Source organism: Callionymus lyra, chromosome 6 (assembly GCF_982586985.1).
Source record: "Callionymus lyra chromosome 6, fCalLyr1.hap1.1, whole genome shotgun sequence".
NCBI classification, from domain to species: Eukaryota; Metazoa; Chordata; class Actinopteri; order Syngnathiformes; family Callionymidae; genus Callionymus; species Callionymus lyra.
The window spans coordinates 16,834,954-16,855,757 of record NC_141823.1 but is presented as its reverse complement, the minus strand read 5'-3'; the positions used below and the strand labels follow the sequence as shown (position 1 = coordinate 16,855,757).

Below are 20,804 nucleotides of genomic sequence, written 5' to 3'. Positions count from 1 at the left end.
TTTCCACACCTTTGGGGATTCCTCATTTTCATCAGCTCTCATCTAAACAACCATGACCCTATATTTATAAAGTAAAAAAATAAAGTGTACAGGCCCGTTCTGGTGGCACCGCAATCAATCTAGAAAGACCATAGAGACTTAAAAAAAAAACATGAACGATGTTTGTCTTTGCCTGAATCGAATCTTGGTTTTGGATCATAATTAGTTAGTGGATGATGTTAAACAGGCAGAAGACTCTGATGCTTCTAAGTTCACTTAAATCCAGTGACAGATTGCTCTGTTATCTACAGGAAGATATATAGGAGCGGCTAATTAGATTTGATCACTTACAATTGCTCCTCAGCCAGGAGAGAATCAATGCAGTCTAATTATGGTCGAGCGCCACCGCCCTTTACTTCCTTTATCATCTTCTCGCCGTTTTACTCGCCTCCTTTTTTTTATTGTCTTTCAATTTTATTATCCCTTTTCCAGACTATCCCCCCCCCCCCCCTCCCTTTGATTTTTTTTTTTTTTACATTTCCTGCATTTCCTTCACCGGCAAGTTTTATTTCCTCTAACCTCAATTTCCACTGTTTCATCTTTACCAACTCTTCCCACTTGGCTGGTGCTGAACTACTTTGACAGTTTTCCAGTAGGAATAAACCATAGACCCTTCATCGGAGGATAAAACACAGACACGGAACCAGGAGACTATATTTAAACCTAAAAGGGTGTCATTATATTATTACTTGTTAGTGGATGAATTATTATCAAGTTTCTTTTTAAATATAATATATGACTGTCTGACATTTTAACTCATTATAGTAAAGAGTTTAAGCCAAATAAATGTGATTATATGTAATGCCTATGAGGCCTTAATACATTGAGAACTCCATTCATATTATAATTGAGTTTAACTTAATAAAAACATTCATTTAAAATGTTTTTTGCTTGTGATAAGTGAAAAGATTTGCTCAATGGTACAAGTGGAAATTTGAGAAATTATGCTTATTAAATCCAATGAAATGTTACTCTACAAGTTAATATATCTCAAACCAAGTTTTTGCTGTTAATATATTCTTTTCATCAATATTTTCCATTTGGATTCATTAAAGGTTATATTAGGCTGTACAGCAGTTTCACATGTTTCAAAGAACGCTGTTATATAAAAGCACAAAAGTCAAAGAGATTTAATGAAGAAAAAGAACATTTGCTTTCAAAAATCAAGCAAAAAACATAATCCTGAACCCATTCAATTTCCTGTACACGTCTGCTAATCATAGGGTTAGAACAGGTTGATTCACACCTGTGAAGAAAAAAAAATGTGATAATGTTATGTCACTCACATACACTCGGATTTTTTTCATTTTTCCAATTGCCATAATCAGTCTTTACATCCCTCTTGAAAAAGTGTTGAACATCCTTGAGCACAGCGAGCTCCCAACGCTGACTTCACGCAACCCAGCATTTGAATCCGGCTTTGTTTTCAAAGTGAAGTGTCTACCGTGCCAACTTAACTAACATCTGTCAAAGCTTGCCAATGGAAGTTGACCCCGAAAACCTCTGCATTGTTCTTTTTTACTTCACACATGACGCCCTTTGGAGTCAACTAGATTCATCTTATTTCATCAGAAAGTCCTCTTTTTTCAACCTTGAAGATCATAACTGTACCAAGTTTTTATCCAAAGTTTTAATTTATTTCATTGAATAGTAGATGTTTTTGTATGATACAAAAGTTCTAAATCTAGATGGTGAAAACTTTCTGTTTACCTGCCATGTTAGCTGGTATGCAGCGTTAAATCGCTCCGGCTCAAACTAAAGGAGCCCATGCTTGTTGGTATCGATCCATTAATTGTTAAGATGTCCGTCGGAGTGCAATGGCTGGGCGATATGCACAGACAGGAAGAGATGTGGGCCTGAGATCTGGCTGGACTCTAATTGGCAGGAAAGAGGCTTCTATGATGTGACCTAATGTTGTTTTTATTGGCTTGCTGAAGGGGGGCAAGTGGATTAGAAACCATGTTACTTCAAAATAGACTTTGTGTTTCACTTGCAGTAATGAGTTTATAGAAGCATGTAAGGTGCCTCTGCAAAATAAAAAAAAAAGTATCAACATAAGTCTCAAAATATATTGCGTTATCAAGATCGATTTTAAGACTGCCCGGCCCTTTAAACATCCCCTCATGCCCTTGGCTAGAAATATTTAAACACAAACAAAACCTTTTTTATCGTAAACTATTCATTATTTATTTATTGCGATTGTTATTAGCCATAATACTACCCTTATTGCTGTTACCCTGATAATTACTTTAGGTCAGTCTTGTTCAATAAATCAACGCAGCACAACATCATGCACTAAAATATACATATATTCAGTATATTAAATCAGTAACTATTTTTTAAGAAAAACAGCACACTGAGTCACATTAAATAGTTCATGCAGTGAAGTACATAGTATTGTTTAATTGCTTATATTATAAGAAGTTCAAAAGGGTTTTAAAATGATTACATTTTACATAGTGGAATATAATTCCATTGTTATTTGAGTGCTTGACCTGAACTTACTAAATGATGTATTTATTTGTTATAATTCATGGGAAAAAAACAAACTGTAGATACATTCCTCCAATATTTACAGCCAGTAAATAAGAATTGTTCTTTTAAGGTAAGAAAGCTGACTGTATCTAGACTATTACATTTCCAAACCTTAACTCCCTTTAACCAATGACAACATATCCAACCCAATTATCTTTTAATTAAGTCAATAGATCGTATCGTGAACAGGATGGATTAGTATCGCATCACATCGTCGTATCATTGTATTGCTGGCAGTGTATCCAGATACTTATCGAGTCTACCTTAGTGTTGGAGATATGCATCACCACAGAGTATCCTGGACTAGTTACTGACTCAAAATGTTTTTCTTTAATAAATAAATACAATTGTATGACTCAATTTGAAGTATTTATTTTGCAATGTTTTCCAAATATTAGAATATATGTTTTTTATTAATTTGCGTGCGGGAATTCAAGGCAACCATTTTTTCTATTTACCTTTTTTTTTAAATCTGTTTCAATCCTGACAAAGGCAGAAAATAAATTGAAGGATGTATCCCTGAGTTATTATAACCCTTGAAAGATTATTTTTCACTCTACAGATTTCATCTCTGTCTTTTTTTTTTTTGAAAAGTTGTCATTTCAATGCCAAATAATTAACTAACGTTTTTTTTTCATGGGATTTCTCAAGTGTTCGGCCGGATCCTATGTGTATTGTTTAGGACACAGAAAGCAGATGCTGTCTGCTTTGTTTAGGTAGTGATGAGGTCTTGGGAGAAGCATGGAAGGTCAAAGAACTGAGGTGGCCATTCTGACCTTCACGCGTTCCTTTCATCACACTGGGCGACTGCTGTGAACAGATGACATTGAAATACTCAATCGACTGTGAGTCAAGCTGAGCTGGTGAAAAATCCGGGCACGAGAAAACATTATTCACTAAACATGGATTTACGCAGCCATCAATTTTGGGGGAACAGAGCTGTGCACTTCATAGGTAGGGAGTGATTATTCGAGCTATCGTGATGAATGAACCAACAACAGGAAAGCTATTTCTCTTGAAGGCATTTGTTTCCATGCTTGGCAAATCCAACACCTGAGTTGTGAAGGTGGTCATTTGAAACCTCTCTGTATGCAATTATGAAAGGTTGACGTATTCTTTAGTCAAGGTGAGAAGCACCTTGGCTGTATGAAGGACAAATACATTTTAGCTTTCTTATATATATATATACTGTATATATACATATGTATACATTTTTATATATATATATGCTGCTATCATCACTATCATCAGCCACACATTTGCGTTCCCATAACACCCTGCATGGTTCCATCCCTCCACTCTTCACCCCCCCCATCGGATAAATAAAAACATGCAATAATCAGCTGTCAATCAATCTGTTGTGTCACATCGTGAACCGTCCTGACACCCGCCGGGTGTTCTAGATAGATTGCTGCCAAATACAATATGGTAAATAAATATAGCAAACACTGGAGTGATCTTATCTTGTGTCACTTTGTAAATGCTATGTGTCTTTCTTCCACAGACGGACAATTTCCAGACGGAGCCTAATTACATGAGCAGCAGACAGCAGTTTGTTCAAAGGTAAGTCAGAATTAAAGTTGAGGCACAACATTGATTAAAGCCTCATCTGCTGCTGGGTTGACAGTAATTGGTTGTTGATGATCGACCACGTCACTTCAGACCTGAGTATAAACCAGTAGCTAGTATTGATTCATGAAGCACTGACTTAAATCCGGGCCCTCTAGATGCATTTTTTCTCTATGAAAAGCTATTCTGATAATACATGACATCAATTTAAAACAGAGGGGCCTACTGAGCTCTGAAAATTAGGACAATACTTCATCAAGCTTCATGAAGCTTCATGAATCACTCTCTTTGAGTATAACCACTCTCTGTTCTCAATTCTACCTCATAGGTGCTTCGCCCTCTAACAGGCTTTACTCATGGTATACTTTACACAAAATCCCCAAAAGGAAATTCCATTTTAAGGCTTGCATTGAAGTAACATCCAACTTTGGTGTACACTAACATATTCTAACAGTGTCAGCAAGTACATAATCTGTGATTGAATACACATGTTCTGTTATATGTGAGTCAGTTTGAATCCAAAATACTATTGGATTAAAGGACTAAGGGTTTGGATATGTTTCTGTTTGACTTACTCTTGAAAAATAGACACAAAAAACCCATCCATATACCTCCATACTGCTCGTCTTTAATTACCCTCATGTATTGTATTCCTACCTACCCTAAAAACAAGCTTCGTCGCGACGGTCGTATTGACATGCACTTCTGCCTGGAACTCTAGAAAGACACGGATTACTCTGAAAATAATCTCAACCCTTATTCGACATGAGAGTGATTAAAACAACACCCTAGTGTTTTTCACCCAAAAATAGAGGAAAAGTCTGATTTTAAGAATCAAATGATTCAAAAGAGTTAATCCACTGTCCTTACCGTCTTGATAATGATATCAAACAGGCAGATGTTGTAAGAAAATGATGGATGGAAAACACATGCATTACTAATGTAATCCTCCTCCCTTGAAAAGCATTGATTGATGACGCTGATGTTACCAAGTCTATTACAAGAGCCTCTTTGCTCAAGACAAAAATAACACATGTACGGTCTCCATTCTTTAGTATAAGTTCTTTTTTGAATACATTAAAAGTGAAATAAAATGGCATATGAATAAACATCATGAATATAAATGTGTTTATATAAAGCTTTCACTGCAACATTTGCGCTCATTAAAGTCCCATTGTGCCCTTTTTTTTTTGTTTGTCCGTACAGCAGTTCGACATTTAAAGACCCGGAGCGTGCGAGCCTCAGAGACAGTGGTCACGGTGACAGCGACCAGGCTGACAGTGACCAGGACACCAACAAGGGCTCCTGCTGTGACATGTCTGCTAAAGAAGCCCTCAAGTTGAAGGCTACAGGCATTAAACCAGCACCTTTGGAACAAGGTGAGTCCTGGCGGACAAATCTGCCTTGCATGCGACGTGAAAGACGATCCTCGGGGCAGTGCCGTGTGAACAAAACAATCCGCCGCACAAGTGCACTCCTGATTCCTGACATGCACAAATGGGAACAGTTGAAACTTTTACTTGCTTACTTTATTCTCACCTACTTTGTTCTCTGCACTTTTCTCTTTTAACGTGGGCTTGTGTGTGTGTGTGTTTGTGTAAGTGTGCATTCCGTTCACGTCGACAGTTTATCAAAGCAGACAAGCCCATTATATTTTCATAAGCCCAACTCCTTCAGCCTCTCCATTTAGTCCCCTATCCCTCAGCACACGTATCTGAAACTTTGATAATGGAACATGGAAAATGACTTAGGGAGCGGAAAGCCATGTAGTTTTTGTCGAGCCTTTATTAAATATGAATAATTATTCTAAGCACTGTGGGGTCAGGCGGATCTCACATGACATGTGTAGAACAATAACTCTCGAGGGCGGTCCTTCTCACCCGAACCATCTTGTCTGATTAGTGTAGTCGTTCAGTATATATTAAAACAAGGCTTCGATGTTTGGTTTAATGAAACAAACATTTAGCTCCGCTGAACCCCTTCAAAATTAAATTTAAACTAAACTTAGATTTTTTTTTCTCACGCCCAAGGGCCAGTGGTTTTCTGCATCTTTTTTTTTGCCATAACTTTGAATTAAAACAGATTATTTTCATGATAATTGTGGCTCAAAAGCTGCACTCAATGAGATAAATACATCAGTCTTCATGTTGTTTAGAGCTGAGTTCAATTTTATTATAGAAAAACACAGGGTGGTTTTTCACCGGCATTTAGATCCTGCTGGATTCAAAGGCACATACATACGTTCTGAACACAAATTATTCATAAGAGCACCATTAATCTGGGGAAAAAACAGGGTTAAGATCTGACTGATGGTGAGAAAGACGGTGTCGGTTTGTGCAACACTGGGTTCTGCAATATGCATGGCTGTTTCCCCCTCTTTTTGTTCATTTCCAGACATGAAAAAAAAGCCTCAAAGTTTGGCAAGATAAATTGGTCAATTAAAAAGCCCATATGCTTCTTCTTTCTTTTTTCCTATTTAATTGTCCATAAGGGGCTGGATTGCATTCATACCCCAAAACACACATGACAAAAGGGACTTAAAAATGTAGGAAAATTCTCTACTCAATATGATACTGTAATGTTTCAACATGTTTGTGCCAACCAGCCCTTGCCCGTCCAACTTTCCCTGTCATCTATTTTCACTTTTTCTTTTTTTTTTTTCCCCCCCTCAACTGCCAAACACTCTTCTTGCACATTCGAAGTTGTGTGAAAGGCTCCAGCACGCCTCGGCTTGCTCTTCTGCCCCATCGCCCTCTTTTTTTTGCAAAGTCTGTTTTCACCTCTCCGTGACATTCGGTCTCTCTCACTGGCCTTGTTTGTGGAAATTGATTAATGTGCGATTAGACAGTTAACTGACTGCAGCTGGCTGTGTTTAGCCAATAACACGAGGGCTTCGCTAAGCTGTGGGGGAGGGAAGGGCAGGAGGCCAGGACACAATGCAGGAGCGTGATGAGGAATGATCCGGTGAACATCACTTTGGCACTTTCTCTCCTGCGTCTTTATAGGGCTTTCATGTGAACTTGGAGGCGACGCGGTGTAAGGAATTGAAGGTCACCCGATCGCATTCATTTAGCCATCAGCCCGCTGAGGAAGCTGCTGTCATGTTTTCTTGCTCTACTAAATTATGAATGAATTGCAAAATGGTCACCTCGGACCTGTATCAGTCACATCTCAGATCCATTCCTTCCGAGTGCACTTTCTCGTAAACTGGTGACACATTTTTTATCACTATGTATTAGAATCTTTTTTTTTTTTTTTGATTGATTTTTTTCCACCTGCAGCCTGAATTACACTTTTATATGACAAATAGGACTTCAGCTCATGGAACATAACCTCTTTGGCAGGGAGAGGCTCTGGCTGGAAATAGATGGACTCACTTTTGACGCACAGTGTGGGTTCCAGTACCAGTATTCTTCACTCTGGAGTTGCCACTGGTGAGATGGGTGTTAATACTTATTGTTCCCAGGCTCTGTGTCTGTCTTTTGGGGGTACCCCCTGTTGGATGAGAGGGTAACCTCCATTTGCCTTAGGGTGGGGGGAATTGCTCCTGACAGCTCAGACTATACACCCTTCTTTGTACTCTGAGAACGGGAGCTTGATAATGTCTGGGAACACTTTAGTCTCTCCTTGGAAGAGCTGGAGAAAAGAATGTCTTGGTATTTTTGGAGATATAGGATCTATCCAAATATACTGGAACTTTGATTTGAACTTTAAAGTTGTGTGTGTTTACAGTGCCGCTTTAGTAAAACCATTTAATTTTCTGAACGTGTCAACTCCAGCCTGAACGTTGGGGTCTAAAGCTGGGTATCAAACTTCCGTTCTTTTATGGCACTGACCGGAATGCTTTTGTAGAATCGAGTACTGAAAATTTTTTCGTCTTCCAGTGCCAAGTTTTGCTACCCACACAAGATTAAAACTTGATAATATGTTATATTGCACTTTTAATGATTTGGTTTGGGAGTTTTCTTCTGTAAAAAAAAGAAATGTACCAAAGCTGAAAATTTAACTCAAGTTTTGTACTGTGTAATGTAATTTTCCTTTTGTTAGAATGTATATTGTCAAATTAGTATTGAAAAAAAAGTAATGTTCAGGAACTTCTATGGAAAAAGTATCGGTAACAGTACCGGTATTGAACATTTTTGATCAGGGTCCCAAACAGATTATACACTGGGGCATTGTTCAGGTATTAAGGGTAGCTACATAGGTTAATAGGTGAAACAGTTTGACCTACTAAGAATACCTACAGTTTTATGACCAGAATCCACCAAAAATCTAACCCCAGCAATATATAATTTAGCTCATAATGGCAAAAGAGTTTAGTCTGTATGCTGAAAATGGTATATTAGTAGTGTTTATGTTTTAAAATTCTGACTGAAAGGATTCCCATGAAAACAAGCTCATTTGCTGATGGAATAGATATAAATATGTTTATGGCCAATACTCTCATTTCATCTCTGTTTTTCTCAATGCAGTCGCCTTGATAGATGCTTAGGTGTCTTCATAACCGTAGCGTGGCGTCACAACTGCCTTTTTTTTTTTTTCTGTTGCTTCATCTTCTCTCTTGGCAGAACACAGCAGCCTAGTTCAAGGGCTTCTTGTAAACACAACTACAAGTAAGCGGAGCGACGCCATCCAAGTCTCAATCATGTTCAAGCGCGGCTCTCTTAGACACATTACCCAACTTCAAGTGAAGCCCCATCTAAGGTAGAAACGTTTCCTCGCCTATTTGAAGCACTTGGCTAATTCTTTCACTGTTAATCAGGCATGCGGTTTCCCAAGCAACAACATAATCTAAATATCTTCACACCAGGGACCGGTCTCAAATTGATTAATTAGCCCAGCAAAATTGCCCGCACTGTATTAATTATGCTTAAGTATATCAAATGCAGTTTTTTTTTGCCAGTTTTAATCAGCGATTAATTGATGCTCCGACGCCCTTGCAACAGACGTTGATACTGGCTCGTCTGGCACCGGCAGGGGTTGGCTGGCAGTGCAACACTCGCCTCTGCAGCGATGACTGCCACGGCCACTATCACAAACACACAGGCAGCACTGGTGCGGGGAAGATGTTCCCCATTGATAAGGCCGTCGGAAAAAAAAATCCAGGAGCTAAAAAGGTGGAGGCAAGAGAGGAAGAGGAGTGGCGAGCCCGGGACTGATACTAATTAACATGCCATTGTGGAGCCTCTGCTCAAAAAACCAGGCTTAGACCCAACTGACCTCAGTAATTTCAGGCCTATTTCTAAGCTCCCTTTCTTGTCCAAGATCTTGGAGAAGGTGGTGTCTGAGCTGTCTTTGTTCCTGGATCAGAGAGACATCCATGAGAAGTTTCAGTCTGGCTTCCGTAAACAGCTTAGTCAATTGTTTGCTAGAAATCAAACAATGGCTGAGTGAAAACACTTTACAGCTAAATGTGGACAAAACTGAAACTCTGGTGATTGCTCCTGATGATAAGATTCCAGGGTTGAGTCAGTACTTGGGTGACTTAGGTCAGTCTGTCAAACTGAGCCTGAGAAACCTGGGTGTTGTATTTGATAAAGACATGTCTCTAGTTCAACACTGTAGAAAACTGACCAGAAACTGTTTCCTTCAACTGGGAAAAATCTCTAAACTTAGGAAAATGTTGTCGGAACATGATCTGGAGCTTGTAATCCATGCGTTTGTTTCTTCTCGTCTGGACTATTGTAACAGTTTGTTTACATGTCTTAACAAGAAGGAGCTGTCTCATCTGCAGTTGATTCAGAACTCTGCAGCGAGAATTCTGACCCGCTCAAGTAGAAGAACTCACATTTCTCTGGTCCTTAAAACTCTTCACTGGCTTCAAGTTTCTTTCAGGATGAACTTTAAAATTCTGGTTCTTACTTTCAGAGCTATTCATGGTCAGGCTCCTCCTTACATCACTGATCTGATCCAGCCTTACACCCCAGCTCGGGCTCTGAGGTCTGTGGATCAGAATCTACTTATGGTTCCTGAACACGGCTCAGGAACAGAGGAGAGAAATCTTTTCAGGCTGTTGCTCCTAAGCTTTGGAACGATCTCTCTCTTTGCACTTGATGGAGTCTACTGACTCCTTTAAGAAACATCTTAAGACGTTTCTATTTGTTCAGGCTTTTCCTTGAATTTCTCGAACTCCTGTGTTGTTCTCAGTATTATCTTGATCTTTAAAGTATGTACTTTTTGGAGTATTGTTTTGATTGTTTAAGTGCTTTGTGACCCTGGTCTCGAAAAGCGCTATATAAATAAATATTACTTACTTACTTACTTACTTGAATGACTTTAAGTAATTAGCGGCGATTGAAGAGTGATTATCAAGCTACGCCGTTTTAAAGGAAGTACAAGTTGAAGAGGAAGTGGGAGGAAGGAGGGTTGGGGGGACGATATGACAAGGACGAAATAGAGACAGTGGGTAGAAACAGAATGAGACATGATGCTGTGACAGTTGAGATGCACGCATGAGGAATTGACTCTTCAATCTTGTCGGCGGCACTGAGAATGGCCACCATGTTGCGAGGGAAGCTGAAACAAGGTGAATGTCATATCCCTTCAATCTCACACAAACACACACACACATTCACACAAATCTCTCTCTCTCTCCCTCTCTCTCTCTCTCTCTCTCACTCTATATATATATATATATATATATATATATATATATATATATATATATATATATATATATATATATATGTAGGTTTTTTTGAGTTGAACAGCATTGGTTTGGGTGCCCTTTTTATTCTTGTAGTCATAGGAACCACTACTGGACCTTCAATAAAACCGTTACCAGTCAGTTGGAAAAGGTCATTTGATTCAAACATCATTCATTTTTCATGAAGAGATGAATGTAGACACGGTTTTTCATGTTGTGAGCAGGGATGTCTGTCAGAGCCTTCATATGTCAAAATGCAGCACAATTGGTGCTTAAATGTTGTACAAAATGTAATAATCGGGATACAATATTAATAAATGTGTTCTTCTGAAATTTAAAGCTTGATTTCAATACACTAAGATTATTTTTTATAAATAGTACGATTTATTATGTCTGACCTCAAGGAAAAAAGTATAATATGTATCAATAGTTAGTACACATGTTGTGGCATTGTTTCAATAAGCTATGTCCCTGAACGTATTTCTCCTCTTGTGCTTTATTCAACAAATCCCAAAGCACATATTTCAAAACTAGTGCCCAAAAAAAAAGGTACTGACATATTCATATATCAGTGAAGAAAGGATCTAATAATGGGACGGACCAGTCATTTGTTATGTTTTCTGGTGCTTTTAGAAAACTGCTATGTTACCAGTTGTTGATTAACGGCGTTGTGTTGATTAGGTGAACTAATGCTTATGTTTTAAAAAATATATAATGTATTTGTTCTTGATCCACATTGACTGTGTTTCTTGATTTAAGCTTCTGTGTTTGTTGTTGGCTCTTCATGGCATCACGCCATTGGCAACGGATTACATGTTTGCTAGATAATAAATCGATTGCTCATCTGCTAAAAAGCAATAGAGATGCTCCGCCTTTGATTATAAGTATAGTGTATGATGGGGATATCCAGTCTTACTATGGAACGTGAGGGATTAAGGCCATTTGAATGTATATACGGTAGCTTTTCTTGCAAGGACATGTTTTTTTCACTGCTTAAAAAATAAATAAATCTAATTGAAATGCATTTTAAATTAGCTTGAAAGATCAATATTTATGTATATAAATTCTCTCTCTCGACATTAAGTATTCTATTTAAATGCCGTCTCCTTGGTTTTGAGGAGATTCATAAAAGAAGCAACCGACATCGGACACCAGCCGCCAGATGCTCGTGTTTCTTCTTGCTGTTTCTGCAATCCGTTGGACGGAGAGGATTTGTTTCTGAGCCTTTCATCTTTCCCCGCTCCCTGTCTCCTCAGCTGTCCGTGGCCCGTCCCTGACTGGACCGATAGCCTGATTCATTGCCGCGCGACTTGATATTTTCCCGGTGTGCGGAATGAGACCGCTAGCAATCTAGTAGAGGCGTGCGAGGAGGCATTCCACCATAGTCAAATGATGTGCCCCTACACATGTGCCGGATCATCCGTTCACCCGGGACTTGGAGAATATAGCAGTATCACAGCAGTGAGACGATTTGCGGCTAAGCTAGTCGAATCCGGCGGAAAGCCTAAAATCTTGTGGGGTAAAGGGAGGGGAAATATCACAGTGGTAGGATTTCTTCTCTCATTATGGAAGACTTAAAGGGATTAGTCTATTTTCTTTTAATACACAAACTTTTATTGAATTCCATTGTTTTGCTGGGTTGGTTTGTAAAGGCTAATGTACATTCTTACGCGCTCGCCTGTGTACGAGTCGAGGGTGACACTGAGCTCATCTGGTTAGGGTTGTGATTTCCACCTCTAAACCTGAGCCAGCCAGCTCGGCAGCTCAGCCCCGTGATCCTCGTTCAGCCGGTGGAGCCCGTCTGAAGCACTCTGGCACCGCCATGATAGAGCGGATTGATGAATATCTCACCACTTGGGCTATAAATCTCTGACATCATCCCCGGACCCTTGTAGCTGGTGAATAATTATGGCATGTTTATGGAAGCAATGAGTAGAAATATGTCCTATTTCACTGTTAGCACCATCACACAGTTCTTGTCATATTTGGAATAATCGGAAATAAATCACGGTTGGGTCACATTGGGAGTGATTTTTTCCGGCGCTGCATTAATGCTAGCCACCCTGCTCTCCTCTCAAGTCACTCGTGAAAATGCTCTCTAAAATAACGTTCCCATTAGTATTCATAACCGGGTAAAATATCTATTCCTCATTCAAGTTAATAATGTACATGGACTAAAAAGCGTTAGCGAAGATTTATTTATATGCTTTAGCTTGAAAAAAAAAAAAGCTTTGGTATTTTCTTGTTTCACCCTCTTATGGAAACCCATTTTCAAGAGTCCCTGTCAAGGACATTAATTGAGTGTAAAAGGGCTTAGAAAGTAAAGAGTCCTATTATTAATGGAAATATATATATATTTTTCTTCTCACTCTTTCAATTTTCCCTTCTTAGTCATCTGCAATTATGAAAAGAAAGGAAAAAGAAAATGGATCAGAATGGCATAGGTTTTCCTTTTCAATTCAGTTGTATTATTTTTATATTTAACTGCTTTTTACAGCGCACCTAAAAAGAGGAACAGTACGGTCCTCACTGATTACGAAATGGGTTTATTTTAGTTCAATAAATGTTCTCTAAAAAAGGTGATATAATGTATTTAATAATAGTCTTAACTAAGAGAAGCCATCCCCACGTCTTTCAAGAGGCTTTTAGAATAAACCTGAAACCAATTGTCATAAGTTCCAGGTAGTAATTTTCTCTATAATAGAATAAATACAAAAGAATAAGTACACAACGTCGCAACAAGTCTACCCTGAAACGCATTTTCTTTTGAGAGCTGTCAGATGCATGTGTTGTGCAAACACAGCAACATGGTTTTTCAATTGTTCTCTTTCCCATTACAAGCAACCCATTTTTACTCTGCTAATTGTAAACCCTTATTATAAATGAATGTGTGAAAACATGAATAAAAAAGCAACCTTATATTGACAGTTAGTTACAAAAGTACAACAAATTATTAAAATTGGTCCAACATTACAGTGTCCAGCATCTTTATTCCTTTCATATTTTTCCAAGTAAAAAAAGGAAATAGTTCAAATAAATATCTTGTTTGTAGCCATTGGACCTTTTCACTCAAGTATCTGGGACAGCACAGCAGAAGAGCTGTTGCAATATCTGCTCTCAGTGGGTGAAACATGTTGTCCAGCGCAGCGGTAGGGAAGCTACAACAGAGGGGATTATAATGATACAGTGCATCGTCACTTCCTGGAGCAAAGCCACTACACGGCCATCTGTCCTCTGTCCGCAGACAGCTGGGCATTTATGCATGCGTGTGTGAGGTTTGGGATATTCAGATTAAATTCTATAGACAACAACCGCACTCTTTTACATATGCTTCCAGTGCTGCTTTTGTTGCCACCAACATGGCTCGCCCTCACTCAGTCGATAGTGACAGAGATACTGTAATTCAAACTGGTTTAGATGCTCCATAAATATATGTGAGGCTGAAATATAATGTGTTAAGATATACTTTTCGTGTACCTTTTAAAGACCCTCTTGGATTTCGTGCATTATTGAGATGGTAGAATAGCTGTTGAATTCAATTAAAAATGTAGAACTGCGGAAGCTTTTTGGATTAAAGGTGAAAGATCGTCAAAATCTTAAGTCCACTTGCTGTATTTAAATCCTCTTACCAGCAGAGTAGTGATTTCGCCACCCTCCCCATGGTAATCTTGTCCGCATCTCCAGTGACTACTTTGGACATATTTTAAGGCGTGTTGTCGTGCAAAATTATTGTGGAAAAAAAAAGGAACAACAATCCTGGCTGCGTTTGCTGCTACAATTTGAATCTAAAAATAACTGATTTGTTTCAAAAACAAATACACCAGTGAGCTTAAAAAAACAATATACCCAGTGTTAATAAAAAAAAAGCTCAATGTACTCTAATAATGAATCATCTTTCTTTGACTTCATTAAAAGGAATTAAGATTCCGTGTGAAGCATACATGCATAATTGTGTGGATCTGCGATGCAAACCATGGTTGCTGAGTTGTTGAAGTGGTTTTGCTGCCTCACTTAAGGTTAAAAGCTCAATTCATTCCCCAAAGAGAGTGGCATTAGTCAGTATTTGTGTCATAAGCTTTGCCAAATTGAACATGCGGTCCATCTCTCCAGGGTAAAGCTTTAAAAATAGAAGCAAAAATACAAAAAAAGATGTAAATTGAGACCAGACTTTCCAAAACTCCATCTCATTTGGAGCAGAAGAAGCTTCTCGGATGAGAAAGCGAAAAGTCTTCAAGGAACTTTGGCACCATTTGGACAAGATAAGAATGACGAATAAGAATAAATTTAATCTGTGATTTTACTGCACACCTACAAAGAGGAACAGAACGATCCTCCCTGATTATGTTGTGAGAGGAGTGGGTGTTTAATGACGTATCTCTAAAAAGCATTTAGAATTAAAGAATGATGAAATACTATATTTTTTCTTACTGAAGCCCCCTCATGGTCTCTCTGGGGACTTTTAGAATGATCCTGGATCCCATTGTGATAAGTTCGTGTTAAAGCAATACTTCAAATTTCACTCCTTTTTTACTCATCCTCTCGTCAGCTAAGGGTTGGGATTATATTCAGAGTAATCTGTTCCTTTTTAGAGTTATAGGCAGAAATTTCCGTATGAGGGTTGGGAACCGTGCTCACTTTTCTTCTTCCAAAAACATAAAAAATCATCCAAATACCTTGTTCCTCTTCAAATGACAAACCGGCTGGCTTACCTCGACACCACTTACTCTGTTGCAAGCGGTCCAATTCATCTGTTGTGTTCAATATTCCCATAAAAGTTCACCTGAACAATCAAACAAAAATCTCAACTCTCAATCAAGATGAGTGGTGGTACATTGATTCAGGAACAACCAGTGAATGAAATTCAATGATGAATTGATTACATTTGCACTTAAAATCCTTCAGAATTGGTTCAGAAAAGTTGAAAATGCGAGATATAGATTTTCTTTTTTCTGTAAATGTTCTTTTGAAACATGTGTCATAATGTAACTGCTAATTTACAACAAGAAAATGACCTTGTCCATACCAGTCAAACATTCACGCTCCAGGTCCAGAGTTATTGATTCAGTAAACATCTTTATGCATTGAAACTGGGTTGTTTTTGTCAAAGGTAAAGAAAATATTGTACGTGTGGATCAGATGAAAAGCTTCTGAATGGTGAATTCTAGGCTTTTATTTTGTTGATGTAACCGCCAGATCCAATAAAAGCACCAGCAGGTCTTCCTTACAAAGACATTTAGATTGATTTTTCTAGCTATAATAACTACTTTTTTTCTTGAAACTTGATAAACAAAACAAGTATTAATTAAGATAATCTGTATGTGTGCTTACAATAAATCATGTGGACAAATTGAGGACAAAAATACCATAATAAAATAAGTTAATCTCCAGCTTAAGCTTTACAGCAGAGTAAACACCATGAAGTCTGAATACCCTAAAGTAGATTTTTTTTTTCTTCTTCCCCCGACTGCTTCATTGGCTGCTTGGAATGAATATTTGCAGGGGCCTACGGCTTTGTTTCCCCATGTTGCTCTGCATCAAGAAACCGATGCGATAAATAGGTCTGGCCTGTCCTAGACATCATGACTTATTCCCTGTCGAAGCGTAATTACCAATGTCATATCGCCTCCAGTGTTGGAGATAGTGTTGGAAAGATCATGCATAAACAATTAGCTGTGGGATCCTCGCCCGCGAAGGTAAAAAAAAGCAGGAATTGATTGACTTATAATCAAACGCGGAATAAACAAAAAGAATGAGGAGGGGGAGAAATATGGCAGGTGGTTTTGAAAAAAAAAGGTTTCATGCATGGGTGGATAAAGACGGACGACAGGAAAGGGGCTCCATGGGAAACGGCTTCAATAGCGACGACTCCCTACCGTCGCGGAGCCACCGGTTCAAATCTAAAAAGGCAACTTGACATTGTAGATGCATAACCCCGGTAAGTCCTGGCTTTTCGTACGTGCGCACACACACTCGCCGCGGATGTGTCATTAAAAAAACGAAGCCGAGGCTGAGAACGTCTTCAATCATTTCCACTTAAAAGAGAGATGGCACGAAGAGTGGTGTCGATGGGTTGAGACGCGCGAAAAGGGAACACTGACCTAAACGTATGAGCTTCATTAAATATCTCTGACACGTCTTCCTTTTTATTCATCTTTCACGATAAGATGAGCGTGGGTGGACGTCTTCGTAGTAAAGAGTGCGCACAAAATGCAGAGTGGGTGTGTTTTTCTCTGATAACCCCCAGTTTGTTACTTTTTGATCCTGCTAAATTAAGATAAGGGGTTTGGTTAATTAAACTGTCACATGGCAGTACCTTGAGGGATTGCAGGGCCAACACAGTTTTAATTGGGTGGCTGCTGTTGTCCCTGGGCTGCCTCCGTTCTCCCTTCAGAGAGCGCAAACACACCCTTGGCTTTTGGTTGGGGGGGAGGGGGGGTGGGGTGGACGATCTAAGGTTGAGGAAATGTCAAATATAGACGGTTGAATGAATGAGGTGGGCCACAGAGGGAGTGGCTGTGTCAGCATTATGGAAACATCTACCTAATCTCGCACAAATATATTCATTGAATAACCGCTGATACGTCTCTGCCCATGTCTCACAAGACACATAAATTGGCAGATTATTAAGGGCAGAATTGAGTTTGGAGTTTTTTAATTGCGGCATCCACATTTGTTGCACTAATCTCTGCGGTGTACTCACTGCAGGGAAAAGTCTCTGATGGCCTGAGCGAAAAGTCGGTAGGCTTTAGATGCATCTGTAATTACTCGGAGCCAATTAACTGCTGACCTCACCATCTAACCTCAAAACCACAGTCGAGGAAAATATCTCTAACCGATCGCGATAGTGGATTCAGAGTACCACGCGCTAATCAGCGTTAGGAGACGGATAAAATGATACCACTTTTTTTTCTTTTTTTTTTTTTTTTTTTCACGATTATATTTATTAATTTACTGCCATCCAAAAGAGTGTCTGTGGAATAATCATTAGCACTTCAGCTGCACGGAGCGTTTTTCATTAATGAACTCTAATGGTAATGTCGGATCTTTGACATCACACCTGCTCTTTCATTATATTCATTTAGAAAAAAAATCCTTTTTTTTAAAGGTATTTCCTGGGTTTTTATAGGTTGTAGGTATCATGCTAAGAAATATATTAATTGATAATTATAATAATTTGCGTAAACATATTTGACCATTTTTTGGGGGGGAATATTTATGTTTTTAAAAAAGTCATCATTTGCTTTTAAGACCTTGAGGCCTGAATTTGTTTTTCAGCATCATACTCTATTACACTGTTGTGTCTTTCAAAGGTCCCTAGACTACACTTAACATCCTCATACAGGCGTAGTGGGAATAGGTTTGTTATCTTGGATGATGACATCATAGGAACCATTGAACGTCTTCAACTTCAATCAAACAAAGGGGCCAAAATAATTTTATAGTTTATCAATTTTATCTTCATAAAACTTTCTCTAACCGAAAATATATATTTCCCAACAGATGTATTTGCTTCAACCTCTCTGTATAATTGTTGAAATATTAAAATATCTGTTGCTTATCTTATCCTACTCACTGGTGTATTTTAAGTCACTGTATTAACATGAAGTGTAATTACTTTGATTTGAAGCATAACCATCCAGCAGGCTGCATAAAATGCAGACACTTGCAGTATAGTATTCATTTTGGTAGAGTAAGATAGTTGCACAGTGTTGTTGAGTACCTAAAAACTGTTTCCTTCAAGTGATAAAAATCTCTAAACTTAGGAAAATGGCGTCACAACACGATCTAGAGCTTGTAATCCATGCGTATAACTTTTTAAAGTAAATATTTTAACTGTGTATTGTTTTTTATTGTTAAAGCGATTTGTGACCCTGGTCTGAGAAAAGCGATTTACAAATAATTATATAATAATATTCTGATATTATATTTATTAAGAAGAGTTCATGTAAATTAATTAAATAACTAAGTTGTACAAACCAAACGTTTTTTTTCTTGTAATTAAGACAACGTTGCAACATCAGATTAAAGCGTTCCAAAGCCAAGTTAATCTATTGCTGGAGGGATATCCTAGACAGTTAAATACTCACCCTGGTCATGTTTTGAAAACAGTCCGTCCATCTGTCTCGGAAGGTGATCGGAATCTGCCTTGATTAACTTGTGGGGGAATTCTGTTCGGTCAAAGTCCCCAATGCTTCCTCTTATCCGCTCCCAAGAGGGGATCAAAGGAGATGAAGTTTGAGCCGGGGATAATCTACTCCTTGGTTGGTGATAATGCCTCTCTGGGTGATGATGGCGATGAGTCCTGGTCTTGGCGGGCTCATGGCGTTGGGTCTGATCAACCAGGAGAGACTGGCCTTAGAGTGCTTAGAGGGGAGAAGGGGATATTGGAGTGAGCCATTTAAATTGGTACCCAGACTGACAGAAAATAGACACTCATGCTGTTTCTGTATCCAGGCAACCGCATCAGAATTCAAGACACACAAAACAGGTGATTTGCACCACGTTCGATACAGCTTTGCATCCCTTAATACGAGCCTTACTCGGGAAAAGTGCATTTTCAAGAATAATTATGTCAATCATACTGATGGGCTCTTGTTTGTTGTTTTTGCAATTTTTGTCAAACAAAATTACACTTGCTTTCTTGAACAGCCCAAGGCTTCTTTTTTATGCTCTGTTTTGAGTACCACCCTTGCAAATGAGCCCACGTGACGTTGCTAAACATAAAAGTGGAATGCCCCTTGAAAATGGGCTCCATTTTCCTTGCAATCTGGGAAGCATTAGAAAGCGAGAGCGCTGCCGGCAATTAGGCTTCAAACACTGAATATTTCCCGTTAAACATTTGAGTAATACCAAGATTTTCTTGTGCTTTTGTTTTCGCTTTTGAAGGAAAAACAACGTTTAGTAAAGGTTTTTAAGTTTTTTTTTTATAAGAGATACCTCAGGAAGGGGTTGATAATGGGCAATGAATGATGATTCAAATCGTGTTTCCCGTACAACCATCTGGATGTATTTGACTGACAGCTGTCTCGCCCAGAACTGTTCCCACCAGCTTGACTTGTGTCCTACTTACTTGTGACTGGTTTGTGTGTCAATTGATGATATCTTTAACGTCAAAAAAAAGTATCAAATTACGTGAATTAATTATAAAAAGAAATAGGTCGAAAAGTACAATTTTGTTTATTTATTAATTTGGTATTCATTCATTAATTTTTACTTTAATCTAGATTGTGTCATTTATTTTGTTATTTAATACAATTAATTATTATTATTTATAATGTTTTATTTGCTTCTTCTTTTCTTTCTTTTTTTGTCTTTGAAGATATCAAATATATATATATATTTTATTATTTAATATATTGACCATTGATGTTATCATTTTTTTTTTTTTTTTATTAATTAAATACTTCTTGTTTTTCCGGTAATTCTTTATTTCAGTATAAAGTGTAAAAGTATAAAATGGTAAGAATCTGATCGATACGATACATATCAGGATACAGGGGGAAGGATACGATATATCATGATACTGTAGTAACAAGGATATAAAACCAGTCATTCTTTATATTATATACAACTTTAGACATGTTTGAATTATCAAATAACTAAGAATAATATGTCAATTTCCTTATTTTTTTTAAATGATTTAATACCAAAAGTAGTGAGTCCTGACGCTTCTTCAAGGACGACGTTCATTTAGTCGCCAAGTGATCATTTTTTTTTTTTTTAAATTCCAACTAGTGATCGGGAAGTCAAGCTTTTCACTATTTGCGTCGCAGACCTTTTTTTTTTTCCCCCCCTCCTAGTGTGCACATCCAGCTGTTATTCAGCGAAAGAAGTAGCTCAGGACGCTCCATCATTGTTTGCTCTGTGATCGCCGGCGCACCAGACTGCTGTCCCGGCTGTTTTCCGCTGAGTGGTTCCTATTTGTCCGCACCTGTGATTCTTATCCCAGAGGTCAGAGTATACAGGGCAGGGTTGTGGCGGAACAGAGCGCTGCTCAGTGTCGAGGCTTGTAATC

At 38.4% G+C, this 20,804-nt stretch overlaps 1 protein-coding gene across 3 annotated transcripts in view; it reads left to right on the top strand.

Annotated features, from left to right (window-relative positions):
• Window positions 1-20,804, top strand: part of pcdh17 (protocadherin 17) — a 55,013-nt gene that overhangs the window by 14,689 nt on the left and 19,520 nt on the right. For 2 of the 3 annotated variants that reach the window (XM_087793935.1, XM_087793932.1), the window contains exons 3-4: window positions 4,079-4,137; window positions 5,350-5,522. In XM_087793935.1, the coding sequence (XP_087650061.1) occupies window positions 4,079-4,137; window positions 5,350-5,522 (232 nt within the window). The remainder of the gene's footprint in view (window positions 1-4,078; window positions 4,138-5,349; window positions 5,523-20,804) is intronic. The other variant, XM_087793933.1, reaches the window with a different exon arrangement.